The sequence below is a fragment of the Corythoichthys intestinalis genome, chromosome 18 (assembly GCF_030265065.1).
Source record: "Corythoichthys intestinalis isolate RoL2023-P3 chromosome 18, ASM3026506v1, whole genome shotgun sequence".
NCBI lineage: Eukaryota > Metazoa > Chordata > Actinopteri > Syngnathiformes > Syngnathidae > Corythoichthys > Corythoichthys intestinalis.
Genome location: NC_080412.1, coordinates 8,432,389 through 8,450,787, shown reverse-complemented (window position 1 = coordinate 8,450,787; position 18,399 = coordinate 8,432,389). Strand labels below are relative to the sequence as shown.

Genomic DNA, 18,399 nt, shown 5'->3' with positions numbered 1-18,399 from the left:
TGCAAGTAGAGCAGTGCGGTAAACCGAAAATTTACCGGTACCGAAATTCTTTACGATGACCAACGTCATTTTGACCATGACGGTAAATTCGGTAATTTAATAAAACAAGAAAATATAGTCTTTTCATTCCGCTTTGACTCTGTGTTGTTCGGCTATGTTCATTCCCCTTTAAGAAAGCAGACAGTGTGCTTACGTATGGAGTCACGTGGTTATCAGGAAGCCAAAAAAAACGAGCCCGGTAGGCTAACGCTAGTGGCTAAGGCTACAAGCAAACGTGATGGAGTGTTGCTTAAGGGAGGTTCGCAAAACTTTGACCCGACATTAAATAGACTCTTGGCGGCACCCAGACGGGCTTTCACGCGCTGTCCTCCCTTGTTCTCACGATTTCCAAAGAGGATGCTTTCAATGCTTTCTACTGGTAGCCAAGCCACAGGCTAACGCTAGTGGCTAACGCTAGCGGTTAACGCTACAAATGAACGTGATGGAGTCGGATAGCAGCTCTAAACTTGTCGAAACAGCTGAACTTAATGAGTGGATTGGTCTCGGACTGCATCTAGTAATTATGCTGCGTTCCAGAAAAGTTGGATGTCGGACTTTTCCGACCTCCGAGTCGGAAAACATCATTGGAACGCCACTCGAACTGGGAGGTCTAAGTCGCGAAGTCGAAGAAAAAATAACTACCCCGACTTCCAAGTTGTTTCAATCTGACGTCACTCAACAAAATGGCGCTCATGAAAACGTATTGAATGATAACACAATAATGAAGTAAATCAAGTTTATTTAAGACGCCATGTATTTTTTTCTCATACAGTGAATTATCTTTGTTGTGCTATGTTTTTATATTGACGATCAGCAAAGGATGTAACTAAAAAAAGGCAGTTTACAGTGTGGGCTATAACGCAGTCGTCGTTTTTCCTCTACTATTTGTTCGCTTATAGGAAGGCAGGTTCGCTGGAGGTCAAAATGTCTTTGGATGGCCAAAATAAAAAACACCTCGTTGCGATCAGCCATCTTTGTTGTTTACAATTTGCTTGGAACGCTTTGAGGTCGGAACTGGTACCATCCGAGCGGGTTAAATCCGACTTCCCACTTCTCTGGAATGCAGCATTAGTTTATCACGTTATTGTGTATCTCTTGTCTGTGTGTGATTTCTCTGATAGCTTTTGTGATGGTAAAGCATTCAGCATAAAGTACAATCTAACAGTGAAAATTATAATATAACTGTTTAAAGAGCATATGACACGAGAAAAAAAGTCTTAAATGGCATTATTATGTGAATTAGAATCATATTTTGAGACGATTCGACTATATACAACAATTTAGCAAAGCGCAGATGACGAGAAATTAGTCTTTTAATCTGCCGGTTAGCCACGCCTACCATTATAGGGCTTTAGCGTCCCCAACAGGTGGATGACGTCAGCGGTAGACTGGGCTCATCGGTTTTACTATTCAGCCCATTGAGGGGGAATTATTCAGAACGAGGAAAACGCAACGAAGAGAGCCGCAAAATGTCATTGTTTCAGTCTCTCTACTCCAATATTTTTACAGGATATTCTTTTTATCCAAGTATTTTTCCCCAATAGCTATATAAATGGCTTGAGAAGGACCAGTCAGCCCGTCGAGGGGGAACTATTCACAACGAGGAAAACGTGACGAAGAGAGCCGCAAAATGTCATTGTTTCAGTCTCTTTACTTCAATATTTTTACAGGATATTCTTTTTATCCAAGTATTTTCCCCAATAGCCATATAAATGGCTTGAGAAGGACCAGTCAGCCCATCGAGGGGGAACTATTCACAACGAGGAAAACGCGACGAAGAAAGCGGCAAAATGTCATTGTTTCTGTCTCTTTACTTCAATATTTTTACATGATATTCTTTTTATCCAAGTATTTTCCCCAATAGCTATATAAATGGCTTGAGAAGGACCAGTCAGCCCGTCGAGGGGGAACTATTCACAACGAGGAAAACGCGACGAAGAGAGCGGCAAAATGTCATTGTTTCTGTCTCTTTACTTCCATATTTTTACAGGATATTCTTTTTATCCAAGTATTTTCCCCAATTGCTAAATAAATGGCATGGTCATGACAAATAACAGTCTTGTGCTGAATGGAATATGAAATAATAAAAATGCATTCATTCAGGACGACTTGGCAAAATTACTCCATAATGGTCAAAACTGTCGACTTCACCTTTCCTGTCGCACCTCCCGAACGATATTTTATGACACCTAAATCGGACATATGTCATTTCCCTTCCCCGGCTTCGGAGAATGTAAACAAACCAGAAGGCGTGACAGCTAGCCGACATGCTAACCCGAACCGAGTGATGTTTCAAAGTCTTCGAAGTGGAAAATCACACATAACTATCCTGGATTATTTGACATGACGACCCGGTTGTCGATTGTCTTCGTGGATCGGCAAACCGCCCGGCGGAGAGCAATTTACAGTTCGTTCCCCGGAGGAGGGTGGCTGGAGTTGTTGTGCAGCTAACGTGCTGCTGCTAATGAGCATTAGGAGAGCTTTTTACATGCCTATCAATGATCAAACGTAAGCAGTCCTTCATTTAAAGTTTGTAGTGTTTACTTTGTAATCGCTGTATTCGTATTTGACATAATACAAAACAAGACGTTTACTCACTTCCTCATAAGTCCAATGGTCCCACAGTAAATATCCACGGTAAATGGGAACCTTTTGAAACTCCAAAAAGGCGCATACGCCTCTCCCTCATACAGAATGACTTTTCTGCAGCCGTTTGGCTGGCGTGATGCGAAAAATAAACGTATTAATCCGCAAAATCAGCTGATTCCGTCGTCTTCATACACAACAGTACACTGTAGCGTGAAGAGGACGTCTTCTACCGTACACGTCACAGCGCCCTCCTGCTCAATGCAAGACCGAAGCCGGAAGTCACTCATTTTCATGGCGCGGGATTCAAAAAACTAAATAAAAATAGCGATCGCTTCCACACACATCCAAGCGGCCCATATCATTCAGGGGCATAAAATACCGCGTGTATTATGAAATAAACATGCTTTTTCGTGTCACAGGCACTTTAATGGCCCCAGCTATTTTTTCTGTATGTGCTTAATTCTGTGTCATTAGATCAATGCAGCTTTAATGTGTGTGTGTATGTATTAAAAATGAACTGGGGAAAAAAAAAACCTGAAACCTCGCAGTAAACACTTGTGTTGAGTAATTATGTCACAGCAGCCATTAACAATAAGTTGTCTTTTTGAAGTGTACTGTTCAAGCTGTAAGTAATTTGTGTTACAATGACATGTTTGCACAGGCATATTGATTTTGACAATGAACATTGTTCAAGCCATACAAGCTGTTTTAAATGTTCATACTTTAATTCTTATTGTTTACAATAAATTTTTGTATATTAATGTTTAGACTGCATGTACAATTGTTAAATATATTAAATTAAAAGCTGGTAAATAAATTAACAAGAAATGGTTAATCTGTATTTTATGCATTGATTCAGATTTTGACGTTGTGTGTTACTCCCAAACAATTAAACATTGTTTTCATCAGTCCACAAAATAATTTGCCAAAACCTTTGTAGAGTGACAAGTGCCTTTTTGCGAACGTTAAATGAGAAACAATGTTTTTTTTTAGACAGCAGTGGCTTCCTCCGTGGAGTCTTCCCATGAACACCATTCTTGGCCATAGTTTTACATATAGTTGATGTGTGCACAGAGATATTGGACTGTGCCAGTGATTTCTATAAGTCTTTAGCAGACACTCAATGGTTCTTTTTTACCTCTCCGAGTATTCTGCGCTGAACTCTTGGCGTCATCTTTGGTGTACGGCCACTCCTTGGCAGAGAGGCAAGAGTGCCAAACTCTTTCCATTTGTAGACAACTTCTCTGACTTTCGATTGATGAACATCCAGTATTTTAGAGATTTTTTTTTAATCCTTTCCCAGCTTTACACAAATCAACAATTCTTGATCGCAGGTCTTCAGACAACGCTTTTTACCAAGCCATGACGCACATCAGACAATGCTTCTCATCAAGACAATTCTTACCACGTGTGTGTTTTACAGTGAGCAGGGCTGCTTTAAACCACTCATCAGTGATTGGGCACACACCTGACTTAAATTGTTTGGTAAAAATTGGTTTCAATTGCTCTTTAAGTCTCTTCTGGCAGAGGGTTAACTTCGTTATTTTTCCCCCCTTCTGTCATTGTTTGCATACTATCCTCATTAAAATACGAAAACCTATAAACGTTTGGTTGGTTTTAGTTCAAGCAGACACTGTTTTTACATCTGTGTGATTTTGACAAAGATCAGACACATTTGATGGGGATTTTATGCAGAAACATGAGAAATTCCAAAAGGTTCAGATGCTTTTTCATACCACTGTACTTTAGGAAAAAAATTGAAAAACGTGTCTTATATGTATCTCTTTACAATACTGAATCTGAATAAATACATTGAACATACAGAATTTTTTTTTTTTTTTTTTACTTATTGCGATGGGTTCTGGTCCCCATTAACCGCGAAAAACGAGGGATCACTGTATATACATTGTATAACGATCTTAGATCGTTGAGAGGCCTGTATTGTATGATTTTAGATTTAAACTGCACGCTTTTCAGCAGTCTGAAAACTACTTCTGATTGTGTACGTATGGACCCGTCAACAAATTAAATATTTCAGGCTGTGTTTTTATCTACTGTCAGTCATGAGCGCAACCTTTCTGTGAGATATTTTTGCTTTGGTTTCAACAGGAGATCGTGAAAAACATTCCCGAATTGAAGGACATTTTGGCTTCAAAATTCATCAAAATCTCACTCGCTTTGCTGTTCTTGGTGAGGATACCAACTAAAATGTCTAACCTGTTATTCGGGGACGGAGCATAATGAAGGTATATTCTAGAGATGTTTCCACATAGATTCTTGTCTCAGGGCTGATTAACTCATTGTGGACTTATTGTTGCCTGTGAGTTCTGAATTGGCCAGTAGAGGGCATGCACGCTCTCGGGGTGTGTTTATCATATCTCTGGGCTGATGAGACATTTAGAAAGTCGGGCGGTCGTAGTTCAATGTGAACTTGTCTGCTACAGTACATGTTCTTTAATAATCATCAATAGATTATCAGAAGCTTGATTAGTTCCACTTACGATATTATTACATGATAAGGTTGTGACAACAAATCGATTTTATCGATTAAAAGCGATTAATAAATTAGTTGCCAATAAATTCGCTAATCGATTTTTGCTATCAGCTATAAGCAGTCCTGTTTGGATCCTTGTTTGTGTGTAATGTGAGGTTGCGTGAAGTGATTAGAACAAGAGAGAGAGAGCTCACTGCAACACTCAGGTTGGGTTGCTGAATCAATAATACTGTATTACGAAGGGTCGAGAGTTAGATTGTCTTTTGTCTTGTTAGATCCAGTGTGCGTCAGTCAGAGGTGAGTAAATGAAGCCATGTGTATTATTTGTATTGTATTACACAGCACAGAGCACTAAGCTAGTTAGCGATTATGCTAAACAGTGTCTTAAGTGTCCTTTTGTATTGTGTTTTGGAGAAGCATGTTAGCACTTGAGTTATTGTTAGACAGTAAAGTTGTCTCATTTCTTTTTAGAAAGAAACCACACATATAAACCCATCTTATAGTCACCTTTCAACACAAACTTCCATTAAAACTGTAAATTGTCATACAAGAGAGTGTGCTTTGAAATTAGATTTGAATTGTATTTATGAACAGCTGTTTGATCAAGAAAACTGCCTCCTCCTTACTCGATTTTGTTGTTTAGATTGTTTAAAGGAAATAAATAAGTCATTGACACAATTTATATCGGCGATTTGCCCACATAAAAAACAAGGGCAAGCAGCAGCCCCCTTTTTTTTTCACTTGAATGAACAGGACTTGTTTCTAATTTGTGGACTGAGAAATTCTTTTAATGTTTTATACTTAGAACCTTTATAAAAACTTTAACAAGTTTTATGTACTTTAAAACAGTTAAGTCAGGAAGCTGTAATAAAATATTTTTTAAGGAAATAGTCGGCCATTTTGTTTTCATTGTTACTTATAACATGCCTAAAACAACTTCAAGTTAAATTGTGAAGGTAATTGAAAAACATGACAGATTCGGTCTAAAGACAACTACATTATTTAGTATTTTGTATGTGGATGATTTAAAATTTGAAAGGTAGAATGTAAAATGTCCTTCAATTTTGGACAAACGTCTTCACCACGATCCTTGCCGTACAGGAACACACCTGTTTGATACGGTCAGGGTTGACTGTGGTCTGTGGTTGAAGTATGCTGACTGGTTCCGGCTTCTGTGCACTCTGGGGCATCTCTCGGACTTTCTCAGCGATGAAGTTGTGGACGCCATTGAGGGCTTCAACTGTACCCTGTATCAGACAGACACGCTCTGTTGTTCCTGCGATGACACAAGTAGAGAAAAAACAAAAGTGATCATTTACTTCAATAAGCTCCGAAAAGATTCCTGGTATTTGCCTAAATCTACATTTATATGAAGACTTCCTGGCAATGAAGAGTTCCTTGACATTTTTCAAAGGGAACCAATTACTGAGCGGTTCCTTCCTTCCCCCCATTTATACAATCTACAGAGAAACAGCTGAAAGAAAGTAGCACGCTTGGTTAGTGAGCCACAGGGGGTGGTGTTGAAGGGGGGATTCCACTTCAGTGATGTAACTCTTTCACCACACTAACATTGAGTTTTACTTGCCTTGCAGGTTGAAGAGACTCGACAACCTCTGGGGTTCTTTTGATGCCTACATTGTTACACTCAGTAAAAGAAACAACAACAATCAACCTTTGTATGGACTTTCCTCTCTTAAATTTTACTGTTGCATAAACGTTATTATGCCATTTTACTCCAGTCCTAGGGGTGGCAGCTAATACCCTACATGTACAATCCCGTCATTCAAAATCAAGTCCAAGAAGTGTTTGAAATCCCTGCAGTACTGGACAACCGCCACTGGGTGTGGCTCTGTCTGGCACCGAAAAAGATTATATTGAAACTCCCTTCTAAATTGCCTGGAAAAAAAAAACTGTTCAAAGCGGATGCAAACTAGTGACGGGATCTGTCGTTCAAATGAGTAAACGAATCCATTCCGGTTCGTTCAGTAGAAAGATTCGTTCAAACAAATCGTTCAACGAATCGTTCACCCCCCTCATCTCCCTCCCCGCCCAAATGAATCGTTCGGTTAGTGAACGGGAAGTGACGTTGCCGAACGAATCATCAAAGACCGCTTCGCAGTATAACTGAACGAGAAGTGACATTGCTTGGTCCCTCCCTCTCTTGCACACAGGCTCCTCATTGACCGCTCGTCGTAGTTTCAGAAATGAGTGACATGCGATATCATTCTGCTTTCACAGACAGCCTCGTCTCCCTCCCGCTGCTGCAAAAGCGAGGGAGAACTTCTGCGTCGTCTGTCCTAGTTCTATGGGCTCAAAGTCATGGCTCGTGATTGCATTTCGATTTAGGACACGATTAAACGTTTTCCTTTCGTGGGTGGAGTGGGGGTTTGGGGTCGGGGGCGCACGGACTTTCTTTAGCATGTTCTTGATCACATATACAATGCTGCTGCTACCAGCCAACGCAGCATGCTTGCGGTCACGAAAATAAAAATAAATCGAAAGTTTAATTTCTAAATATGGAACGACCAACACATCATATTTACCTCTCGCTCTGTTGTATTTTTGTTTTTATGCTCATCACTATTATTTTTGGTCACTATTGTTAAAACTATAAGTGTAAATAGCTAGTTGTCAAATGTGCTGCTCTGAAATAAAAACAATATTACATTTTTATATTTGACAGTTTAATTGCACATCAGTATTAAGATGATCGTATTGAATTTTTGTACTGGTATTAATAAATAAAATAATCCGGTCAGCTCCCCTGTCATCCCCGCATCTCAGATCGTCAAATGCTGACGAGAAATAATTGTTTGCTCTTTACGATGTCGCCTATCTACTCTCATTAGTCTGTTAAGAAAAAGGTAGACATATTGCGACATCTCCCGTGTCCATGTGCGTTGTTTTTGGGCGCTTGAGTAGCACATGATGGACGGATTGACATAATTTGTCAAACCAACCAACACCCGACACGCTCTGACACGAAAAAAAATAAAACACTCGGAAAAAATTGACATGTATATACAGTTTCATTGCAAATCAGTATTATGGTGATCATACTAAATATTATTTTTTTCTGTGCACATATGAGGTAAATATCGCTGCCATGAAGCCTCCATATAGTGACAGTTCTCTGCCCCCTTCACTGTTGTCACGCGACCGCAGCTCAGCTTTTGCTTGCCTCGTTGCTACCCGTGTTTTAAATTACTGTAATTTTGATAGTATGTCGTCATAGATAGTCCCGAGTCTGTTGAGAAAAGTAGTACACTAAACCATGCTCGCTAGATTTGTGTGGTGTTTTTGTCCGTTTGAGCAGCATTTGATAGGCTCCACGTTAACAAATATGTGACAAAGTCCTTTCCTTTCATTTTTTAATTCGTTCACCGCATAGTCATTACTGGAAAGTCAAGTTAGCAGCAAGCTAGGTCAGGAAATGGAGGACCGAATCACTGAACGGGAAGTGACAAAACTCAGTCTTGCCCCCCCCTGCCTGCACGCTAGCTGCTTATTGGCCACACGTGGAAGTGAGTGACAGACGCCCTGATTCTGTTTCCGCTCCCTCCCCTGCCTGCGATGAGGCTGGCGTCTAATTGGTCGTGTGCGATGTCAGAAGACGCTGCCGCTTGCTCAACGCCCTCCCACGCAGCGAACAAGCACCAACTTCATAGAACGAATAAGTGCAGATGGTGATTACTTCGGTCTCGTTCACCCAAACAATTTGTTCAAAAAGAATGAACCGTTCGCGAATGATACAACACTAATGCAAACTTCATTTTGGGCTGTATGGCAACATAAATGCTTCATGACGACTTTACAGGGAGTGAATTCTTTAGTACCACAATTGTTAAAGGAGCAATATGTCAGATCTGTGGCCAAAAATGGTACTACAACTGATATCAAAATTTAGAAGCGCACAACATCCCTTCCCTTTTGGGCTGCCAGATAAGTGCTTTACAATGGAGAATCAAGCTGTATTATCATACCATCATTGTTGCATTTCAATCAGAAACTAGCCAATGCATTTCTGGAAAGTTGCATGGGTTAGCTTTTGCTGTGCTGCACGGTATATTTGTAGTACAAGTACACGCAAGTACATGTGCTTGTAGTACAAGTAAGTGCTTGTACAAGTAACTATAGTTGTGTACAATTAATACAGTTAAAACAACAGCTAAAACTAGGGATGTCCCGATCACATATTTTTGTACCCGACAAAAAGTGTTGTTAAAAAAAAAAAAAAAAAAAGTTTTAAACATGTTACTGTCATGTCACTGAATTGTTTTTAGAACAAGAATAACATAGAAAAATGTGTCTTTATTAAATGCTTTATTGAGTGAGTCCACTCAAATCCTGTCACGCTGCTGAGAACAGCTTCTCACTTACACAATGAGTTGCCAAAGCACAATACCGCCTAGTGTTTAACAAGCTAAACGATGATTGGCACATTCGGCCCCTTTGATGGTAGGGTTACCAAGCTTCTCTGGCAAGATCAAAGCTAGAAAACTGTCAATCACCGTTAACTTTAAATAGCCAACTTCAGGGCACCGCTGACCAAGAAAAGCAGAAGAGGGACAGTGAAAGGCTGTACGAGCATGAAGCAGAAAAATTATATATTTTTTAAATTACAAACCTGATCCTTTTCACCCAATTCCGATCCTCTGAAAAATTTCGCGATCGGCCCGATGGGACTGGATCGGGACATCCCTTGCCAAAAGAATATTTCTCCCTTTGGCTTCCACATGGCTGTACTTTCAAACCTGACTTTGGAATTTAGATCTTTAGTCTACATGTTTAAAATCAGGGGCTTTTTATGAAAGCAGTTCTTTTTAATGAATTCGGCAGGCGGAAGAATAAAATTGAATACAAAGCCTTTATTGTCATTGTACAGAGTACGAGATTTAAAGCTTTGCCATTAACATGCACCACATTGAACAAGAGCAAGAATGCAATAAGGCCAATATAAAAAAAACAGGTTACAATGTACACAGATTGGGAATAAAGTGACTAAGTGACTAGCAGCAAGTGGTGATGTAGTGGTAATATAACAGTGTGTATATGACAGAGTACTCAAACTAGGAGGCAGATGGCTGACTTGACGTGAGAGTGCAAATGATAGTTTGTGCTTTTGATGTAACAGGAAAAATGCTATAATGTAACTGTGCAAGTATTACATATGTAGGACCCATATTGAGACAGATGTCTGAGAACATATTACTCAGTGAGATACACGTGACAATGTTGTGGCATTAGCAGTGCAATGACAGTGAAATTTCAGTGCCAACTTGAGTATGGTTACAACTAGAGGTGTGCAAAATTTCCGATTCTTAGATTATTCGCGATTCGGCCGTGGAAGATTCGAGAACGATTCACAAACATTCAAATTCCGATTATTGAAATATGCCAAGTAAAGCAGAAGTACGACACACTCAGCGCGCCGCGCGGTCTTTGGTACGCAGTTAGGGACGGAGCGAGAGTAGCTAAACATCATGCTTCTCATTACCCGGCCCCTCGGGTAACGCCAATGCTCAACTCACGGCTCTAGCTCAACTCCTGCCACGAGATATAAAAAAAACAAAAACATACCTGACTGCTGCCGAAAAGCTGCTACAAGCCACATTATGTTACGGTAGATATCATTTATATAGGACTAGATGCATTATGTCTTCGGTATCGTTACCAGCACATCTACAAAAAAACTAGATGCGGGCGTTAGTAACGGCCGCCATCTTAAAGCAGTACACTTCCTGCAAGGCTGTTGTTGCGAACCCTCCAAGCGAACCTAATTAACTTTTTATCTAAAATACTCCTAAATCGGTAAAATATTGACTTGAATCTATCTTTAAAATAGTTTTAAAACTTTTACATGTTGAAAGTAGACAAAAGAGAAATTATGGAATAACAGGAGCAATTTTAACAACTTTAACGGTTGATTCACAACATTAAAAATAATTGAAAGTAGTTTAAAGCTGCTGATATAGAATGGGGACTGGAGCTTTTTATTTACTGTTATTGTTGTATATTTGTTTACTGCTATATGTTAACTTGATACCGAAATAGTAGTTTGGTTTAGCCTGAGAGGATTTTTGAACAATTTTGGAACTAATGTACAAAACAAATTAAAAAGGAGTGGGGTGCATCAATAATCGTTTTATAATCGAATCGGAGCCTCTGAATCGTAATCATAATCGAATCGTTAGGTGCCCAAAGATTCCCAGCTCTAGTTACAACTCTTGGAAAGTAATGGTCTCTCAGTCTCTATGTTTTGGCTGGTATGGCCCTGTAGAGGGTAACAGGTTGAAGAGGTGGAAGCTAAGGTGTGTACAGTCTTCGTCTTTGGAAGAGTGGCCATACATAAGGTTTTATTCAGCATAGATCTTAATTTAAATGTTTAATCTGGCATCCGGTGCAGCCTCAAGCAGGACACTTATTTGCTCTCCCATTTGGAGTCGCACCACCAACACACTCCAGTGTGTTTGTAAGTGCATGCGGCATTGAGAGCAGCTTCAAGAAGGCATTGTTCAAACACTAAGGAAAGTGCTGTTTTACCTCAACATCTAATATGTTATCAACTTGTAGGCGCCACCGCCACAGATGCAATGAGTCATTTCCATTCTCAATGCGACAGTTAACAGGAGGTTAATTAGTGAGTTTAATTCAACTGCAGTTGTTTATGTTAGCATTAGAGCTGAAACGAATACACGAGCAACTCGAGTAACTCGAGTTTAAAAACTGATCAGAGTAATATTATTCACCTCGAGGAATGGTTTAATTTTGCCAGCTCTAAGCATCACGTTTTGCCCGGACTACTTATAATGTGGGACAGCGCGCTGACATCACGTGTGTAGAGGAAGAAACAATAAAAAAAGAAAAAAACTTACCGCAGCCGAAAGCCGCTACAAACTACGCTGACGTTGCTAAAAACTACGACCGCATGATGCTAGTGTGGTAGCAGGTAGTGTCCGATACGTCTCATAGATATCGCAAGCATTTAGGACTAGATGCGAAATGACAGACTCGGCCGCGTCTGGGCAGCATTAGTAAAAAGCAGCCATCTTTAAGCAGTAGACTTCTCATCGCTAATAAATATAACGTTAATGTCACTCGCTCAAGTAACGTTAGCCCTTCGGAGGGCTAGGTTTCTATTGATTATGACCACTGTCGATGCGTGGCTAGCGTCTTACATATACAGTGCCTTGCAAAAGTATTCGGCCCCCTTGAATCTTGCAACCTTTCGCCACATTTCAGGCTTCAAACATAAAGATATGAAATTTAATTTTTTTGTCAAGAATCAACAACAAGTGGGACACAACCGTGAAGTGGAGCAACATTTATTGGATAATTTAAACTTTTTTAACAAATAAAAAACTGAAAAGTGGGGCGTGCAGTATTATTCGGCCCCTTTACTTTCAGTGCAGCAAACTCACTCCAGAAGTTCAGTGAGGATCTCTGAATGATCCAATGTTGTCCTAAATGACCGATGATGATAAATAGAATCCACCTGTGTGTAATCAAGTCTCCGTATAAATGCACCTGCTCTGTGATAGTCTCAGGGTTCTGTTTAAGGTGCAGAGAGCATTATGAAAACCAACGAACACGCCAGGCAGGTCCGAGATACTGTTGTGGAGAAGTTTAAAGCCGGATTTGGATACAAAAAGATTTCCCAAGCTTTAAACATCTCAAGGAGCACTGTGCAAGCCATCATATTGAAATGGAAGGAGCATCAGACCACTGCAAATCTACCAAGACCCGGCCGTCCTTCCAAACTTTCTTCTCAAACAAGGAGAAAACTGATCAGAGATGCAGCCAAGAGGCCCATGATCACTCTGGATGAACTGCAGAGATCTACAGCTGAGGTGGGAGAGTCTGTCCATAGGACAACAATCAGTCGTACACTGCACAAATCTGGCCTTTATGGAAGAGTGGCAATAAGAAAGCCATTTCTCAAAGATATCCATAAAAAGTCTCGTTTAAAGTTTGCCACAAGCCACCTGGGAGACACACCAAACGTGGAAGAAGGTGCTCTGGTCAGATGAAACCAAAATTGAACTTTTTGGCCACAATGCAAAACGATATGTTTGGCGTAAAAGCAACACAGCTCATCACCCTGAACACACCATCCCCACTCTCAAACATGGTGGTGGCAGCATCATGGTTTAGGCCTGCTTTTCTTCAGCAGGGATAGGGAAGATGGTTAAAATTGACTGGAAGATGCATGCAGCCAAATACAGGAACATTCTGGAAGAAAACCTGTTGGTATCTGCACAAGACCTGAGACTGGGACGGAGATTTATCTTCCAACAGGACAATGATCCAAAACATGAAGCCAAATCTACAATGGAATGGTTCAAAAATAAAAGTATCCAGGTGTTAGAATGGCCAAGTCAAAGTCCAGACTTAAATCCAATCGAGAATCTGTGGAAAGAGCTGAAGACTGCTGTTCACAAACACTCTCCATCCAACCTCACTGAGCTCGAGCTGTTTTGCAAGGAAGAATGGGCAAGAATGTCAGTCTCTCGATGTGCAAAACTGATAGAAACATACCCCAAGCGACTTGCAGCTGTAATTGGAGCAAAAGGTGGCGCTACAAAGTATTAACGCAAGGGGGCCGAATAATATTGCACGCCCCACTTTTCAGTTTTTTATTTGTTAAAAAAGTTTAAATTATCCAATAAATTTTGTTCCACTTCACGATTGTGTCCCACTTGTTGTTGATTCTTGACAAAAAATTAAAATTTGATATCTTTATGTTTGAAGCCTGAAATGTGGCGAAAGGTTACAAGGTTCAAGGGGGCCGAATACTTTTACAAGGCACTGTAGGCTTTATTTAATCTGTAAAAACACAGCGGTGTAGAGTGATGAAGGTGTAAAATTAAAACATAATAAAGCTAACTGTCAGTTTTAGCTCAGTACTCGTTGCTGAATAAAACACCAAGTAGCACTGGTCCCTAATGTGGTCCAATACAGCAGGTATCACACATTTATTTTGAACACTGCAAAAACTCAAAATCCTATCAGTACTTACAGTTTAGACTAACTTAAAACTTAACTAGAACTTAAAATACCTCGACACAAATGGAAATTAAATTGAAACATGTGGGAAAAACACATAGCTTTCAAGTGATGTGTGTTATCAAGCGTAATTACATTTTTAGGTAAGAAATACGTTTTTTTTCATAAGATATAGAAGATTTTTGAGTGAAAGCAGTGAATTTTTTTTTTCTAGTCACATTTTAGATGCAATTGTTGGCTGTTTTCAACAATGTACATCTGAAATAAAGACATTGATTGACTGAAAATGGTTCAATATTGGATTAATTGTCTTTTTTTCTCATGTGTATTTATAATTGCTCTTTACCTAAAAAAAAAAAAGTTTTATCCGATTACTTGATTAATCAATAGAATTTTCAATAGATTACTCGATTATTAAAATATTTGATAGCTGCAGCCCTAGTTAGCACGCTAGCGATTAGCCACTTACCACGTTAAACTCGGCAGTAGTTGGTGGTGCTGGACTCTTGGGTCTTTTGTAAATATCGTAAATACCGTAAAATATTATTATTATGCATTGTGCCTTTTTCCAAAGTACAAGTATACATTACACAGGGGTAAAACCAGACCAAGTACACCACTAGTGTCTTGCCTGGAGAATATTCCGTTTTTGCTGAAGAACAAATACCTTAGGAATATTTCAGGCAGCCTTTTCAAAAGGGAAAACTGCAAGTTAGCAATGTCCTGTTAAAGAAAAATCTCTGGGGCAGCACTATCACGGTAATCTATCCACTTTAGGTAAAAAAATAAAACCAGTGTTACAATAACACAACCTTACATTTTACGTAGTAAAATATCAGTAGGTATTTTTTTTCATTTGGACTAATTTACAACCAATATACAAATCCAATTTCAGTAAAGATGTGTAAAACATAAAACCAGAATACATGGCTTTTAATGTGTCAAATATCTCGGGCCCTTTAGACAAACAGCCATTTACACGCACATCTATGGACAGTTTATAAAAGTTTTCAATGAGCCAAACATATTTATTTTTTAAACGTAGGAAGAAGCTAGAGTAACAGCAGAAAACCTACGCATGCTCGTGGATAATATGCAACCTCCACACTGGAAGGCTGGATGAAGCCCACATTCCAATCTCAAAACTATGAGTTTTCTGATGACTTTCCCGTTGTGGCATGATAATTCTAATAAAATTGAACTCAGAGGCAGATAAACCTCCACAGACAGAATGCAACTTAGGCAAAATAAGTGGTTCTACAAGCTGTCGTTTCCCCAGTGTTTTTTGTTGTTGTTGTTGTGTGTGCGTGTGTGGTTTAGTTGCGGTCATCAGAAAAAGTAGAGCGGGGGGAAGTATTTCCAAGAATATAATTGAAAAAGTAGGGGTGGGAACTTCATGATACGATACAATTTGCGATACAAGGCTCACGATAACGATCAATATGGGGATATAAAAATTATCGGCATATGGTTAGGGAAATCAACCTACAATATTCTCTCTTGGGTTAAAACCCATAAAAACACGAGAACTGCGAAAACCACAAAAATGTGCGATAAAAAAACGCAAAAAAATGCAGCAAAAAAAAAAACAACAACCTGAAAATCACGAAAAACGAAAAGTTTTTGTCATTCTGCATATTGGAAACGTCAAAAGCGCTATTAAGTAGATTTTTCCCATAATATTGAACTCATTGGCTGCCATTGACGGCACGAGACGTCCAATCCATTTTGACTGGGAATGAACATTCATTATTTTTAAAATAATGCCATTTGGAAAGGTAAGTTTATGTAAAAGTGAAAAAAGCTATTTAAAGCTTCCTAGCCCTGTGTGAAAAAGTAATTGCCCCCTTAACCTATTAACTGGCCGGACCGTCCTCAGCAGCAACAACTGCAATCAAGTATTCTCTTTAACAGGTAATGACTCTTTCATGTCACTGTGGAGATATTTTGGTCCATACTTCCTTGCAGAATTCTTTCAATTCAGCAAAACTGAAGGGTTTCTGAGCTGAAACGGCCTTTTAAAATATTGCCACAGCAATATCATTTCCATCAATCACTTCAAGTTGTCCTGGTCTTGAAGAATTTAAATAGCCCCAAAATACTATATTTCTACCACTATGGTTTTTTAGGTGGTATGGCTTCTTTTAGAGTTGTCCGATAATGACTTTTTAACCGATACCCCGATATTGTCCAACTCCCAAAATCCGTTACCGATATATGCGGTTGTGGACTTTAAATATTATGGCTAATTGTATCGTGATGCCCCACTGGATGCTTTAAAAATGGTAAATGTAACAACTTCAAGGTTTTCCGAACAAACATTCTGTGAAAAACATCTGAAATTATGGAAAAAGTGCCTATATTTATTGTTGAAATCAAAAGAGTGCAAACAGCAGGTTTTTTGGATCAAGTGCGAGTAAGTGCAAGTAAAAAGTGCCAATGAGGCACTTATTCTGTCCTAAATGTGTGTATGGGTACACAAATCGACATATAGCGAACAAATCAGGTTCTAAAGACAAGTCAGATGCTGGAGTAAAGTCGAATTGGCTATACTGTGGTCAGCTTTCTCTTGACAAGAGCACTGACACTTTTTGTAAAACTCAACACAGCAAAACATTGAGTCAATCTGAAATAAAGTCACAAATAAAGCAAAGTATACACCACGTGTCAATTGGACTACAAACTGGTAGTACAGCTTGCAAGCAATGAAATAATATAACCACATTTTACCACAAATGCAAACAAAACAAAATATAGATCTCGCCAATATACTACACAGCGCTCAGACATATAAAACAAAGGAAGAATATAATCATAGACTTCATAATGATATTGACGGGTCAGATTCGACCTACACTGTGCCACGCCTTCATGCAGGGGGCCATTCCACAATCCGCTTCAGTTATTCACAGTCGGTCGCAGCGACACATGAAGCGATCAAACGCCGGATTTATGTTGAAAAAGTACGAAAGCTGTACCGCATACAAACAGGAAGGTTTGTCTCGGGAGTGATTTGTTCGAGGATTCAAGGTAATTATTAATTTTTTTGTTTTTTCACAAGAATTTTCAGCGTAAAAAGCTCTTTGCTGTAAGGCTGCCGCCACATTGTATAACAGACTATCATCATCCTTTGACATATTTACGTCAAATAAATGCTAACTGCACTTTTTTTTTTTTTTTTGCTTTTAACCAAGAATCGAGACTGTTTTACATCCATTTCTATAAAGAACTCAGGGATTTAAGCATTTATTCACAAGAATTTTCACCGGAAAAGCTGTTTACATATGTCGGCCGCCACAATGACTGACAGACTAGCATTGTACTTCGACATATCTATGTAAAATAAATGCTAACTGCACATTTTTTTTGCTTTTAACCAAGAATAGAGACTGTCTTACATCCACATCTATAAAGAATTCACGGATTTAAGCATTTATTCACAAGAATTTTCATCGAAAAAGCTGTTTACATAGGGTGGTCGCCACATTGACTGACAGACTAGCATCGTACTTTGACATATTTTCGTAAAATAAATGCCAACTGCAGGTTTTTTTTGCTTTTAACCAAGAATCGAGACTGTTTTACGTCCATATCTATAAAGAATATAGGGCTTTTAGCATTTATTCACAAGAATTTTAAATGAAAAAAGCTCTTTGTCTGTGATTCTATTCAGTCAGCTTTGACGGCCATGCCAACAATCCAGGCCCCCTATTAATCGGCTCTGCACACCGTTTCCCATCAATATCATTATGAAGTCTATGATATCATATACAAGCGGTGCTTTTATAAGGCACAAACAACGTAGTGGGATGGCAAGAAGTGCTATGGTACATTGGCTGCAGACGTTAGCTCATCTATTTAGCTCTCTCTATTCACAATGAGCTCAAGTCGACATATGATTTCGTCAGCAAGGCTGCAGTTATCGATTATTCTAGTAGTTGATTAATTGATGAACTAGTTAGTTCAAATAATCGAGTTGTCGAATAAGGATTTTTTTTTTTTTTTTTAAATACCCGATTTGAGCCTTAAACGGTATATAATTTTTTTTTTTTTTTAAATCAATAAATGAGAATCTAAGAAAGATCTAAGAAATTACAAAAGAACAATTGGCTAACTTATATAGCAAAAGTTCGCCAGCTTACATGCTATAAAATGCTTACTTTTTTTTTTACAATGCTCTTAACAAATGGTTCGAACACATATTCAAACAAAAAAGGGCTAAATACACCTATCAACTAAATTACAAGTGCATTAAAAAAACATTAGCTCAA

General features: G+C 39.0%; 1 protein-coding gene across 3 annotated transcripts in view; it reads right to left on the bottom strand.

Annotated features, from left to right (window-relative positions):
• The window catches only part of nova1 (NOVA alternative splicing regulator 1), a 96,747-nt gene that overhangs the window by 26,117 nt on the left and 52,231 nt on the right, over positions 1–18,399 (bottom strand). For all 3 annotated transcript variants that reach the window (XM_057820355.1, XM_057820356.1, XM_057820357.1), the window contains one exon: positions 6,232–6,398. In XM_057820355.1, coding sequence (XP_057676338.1) covers positions 6,232–6,398 — 167 coding nt within the window. The remainder of the gene's footprint in view (positions 1–6,231; positions 6,399–18,399) is intronic.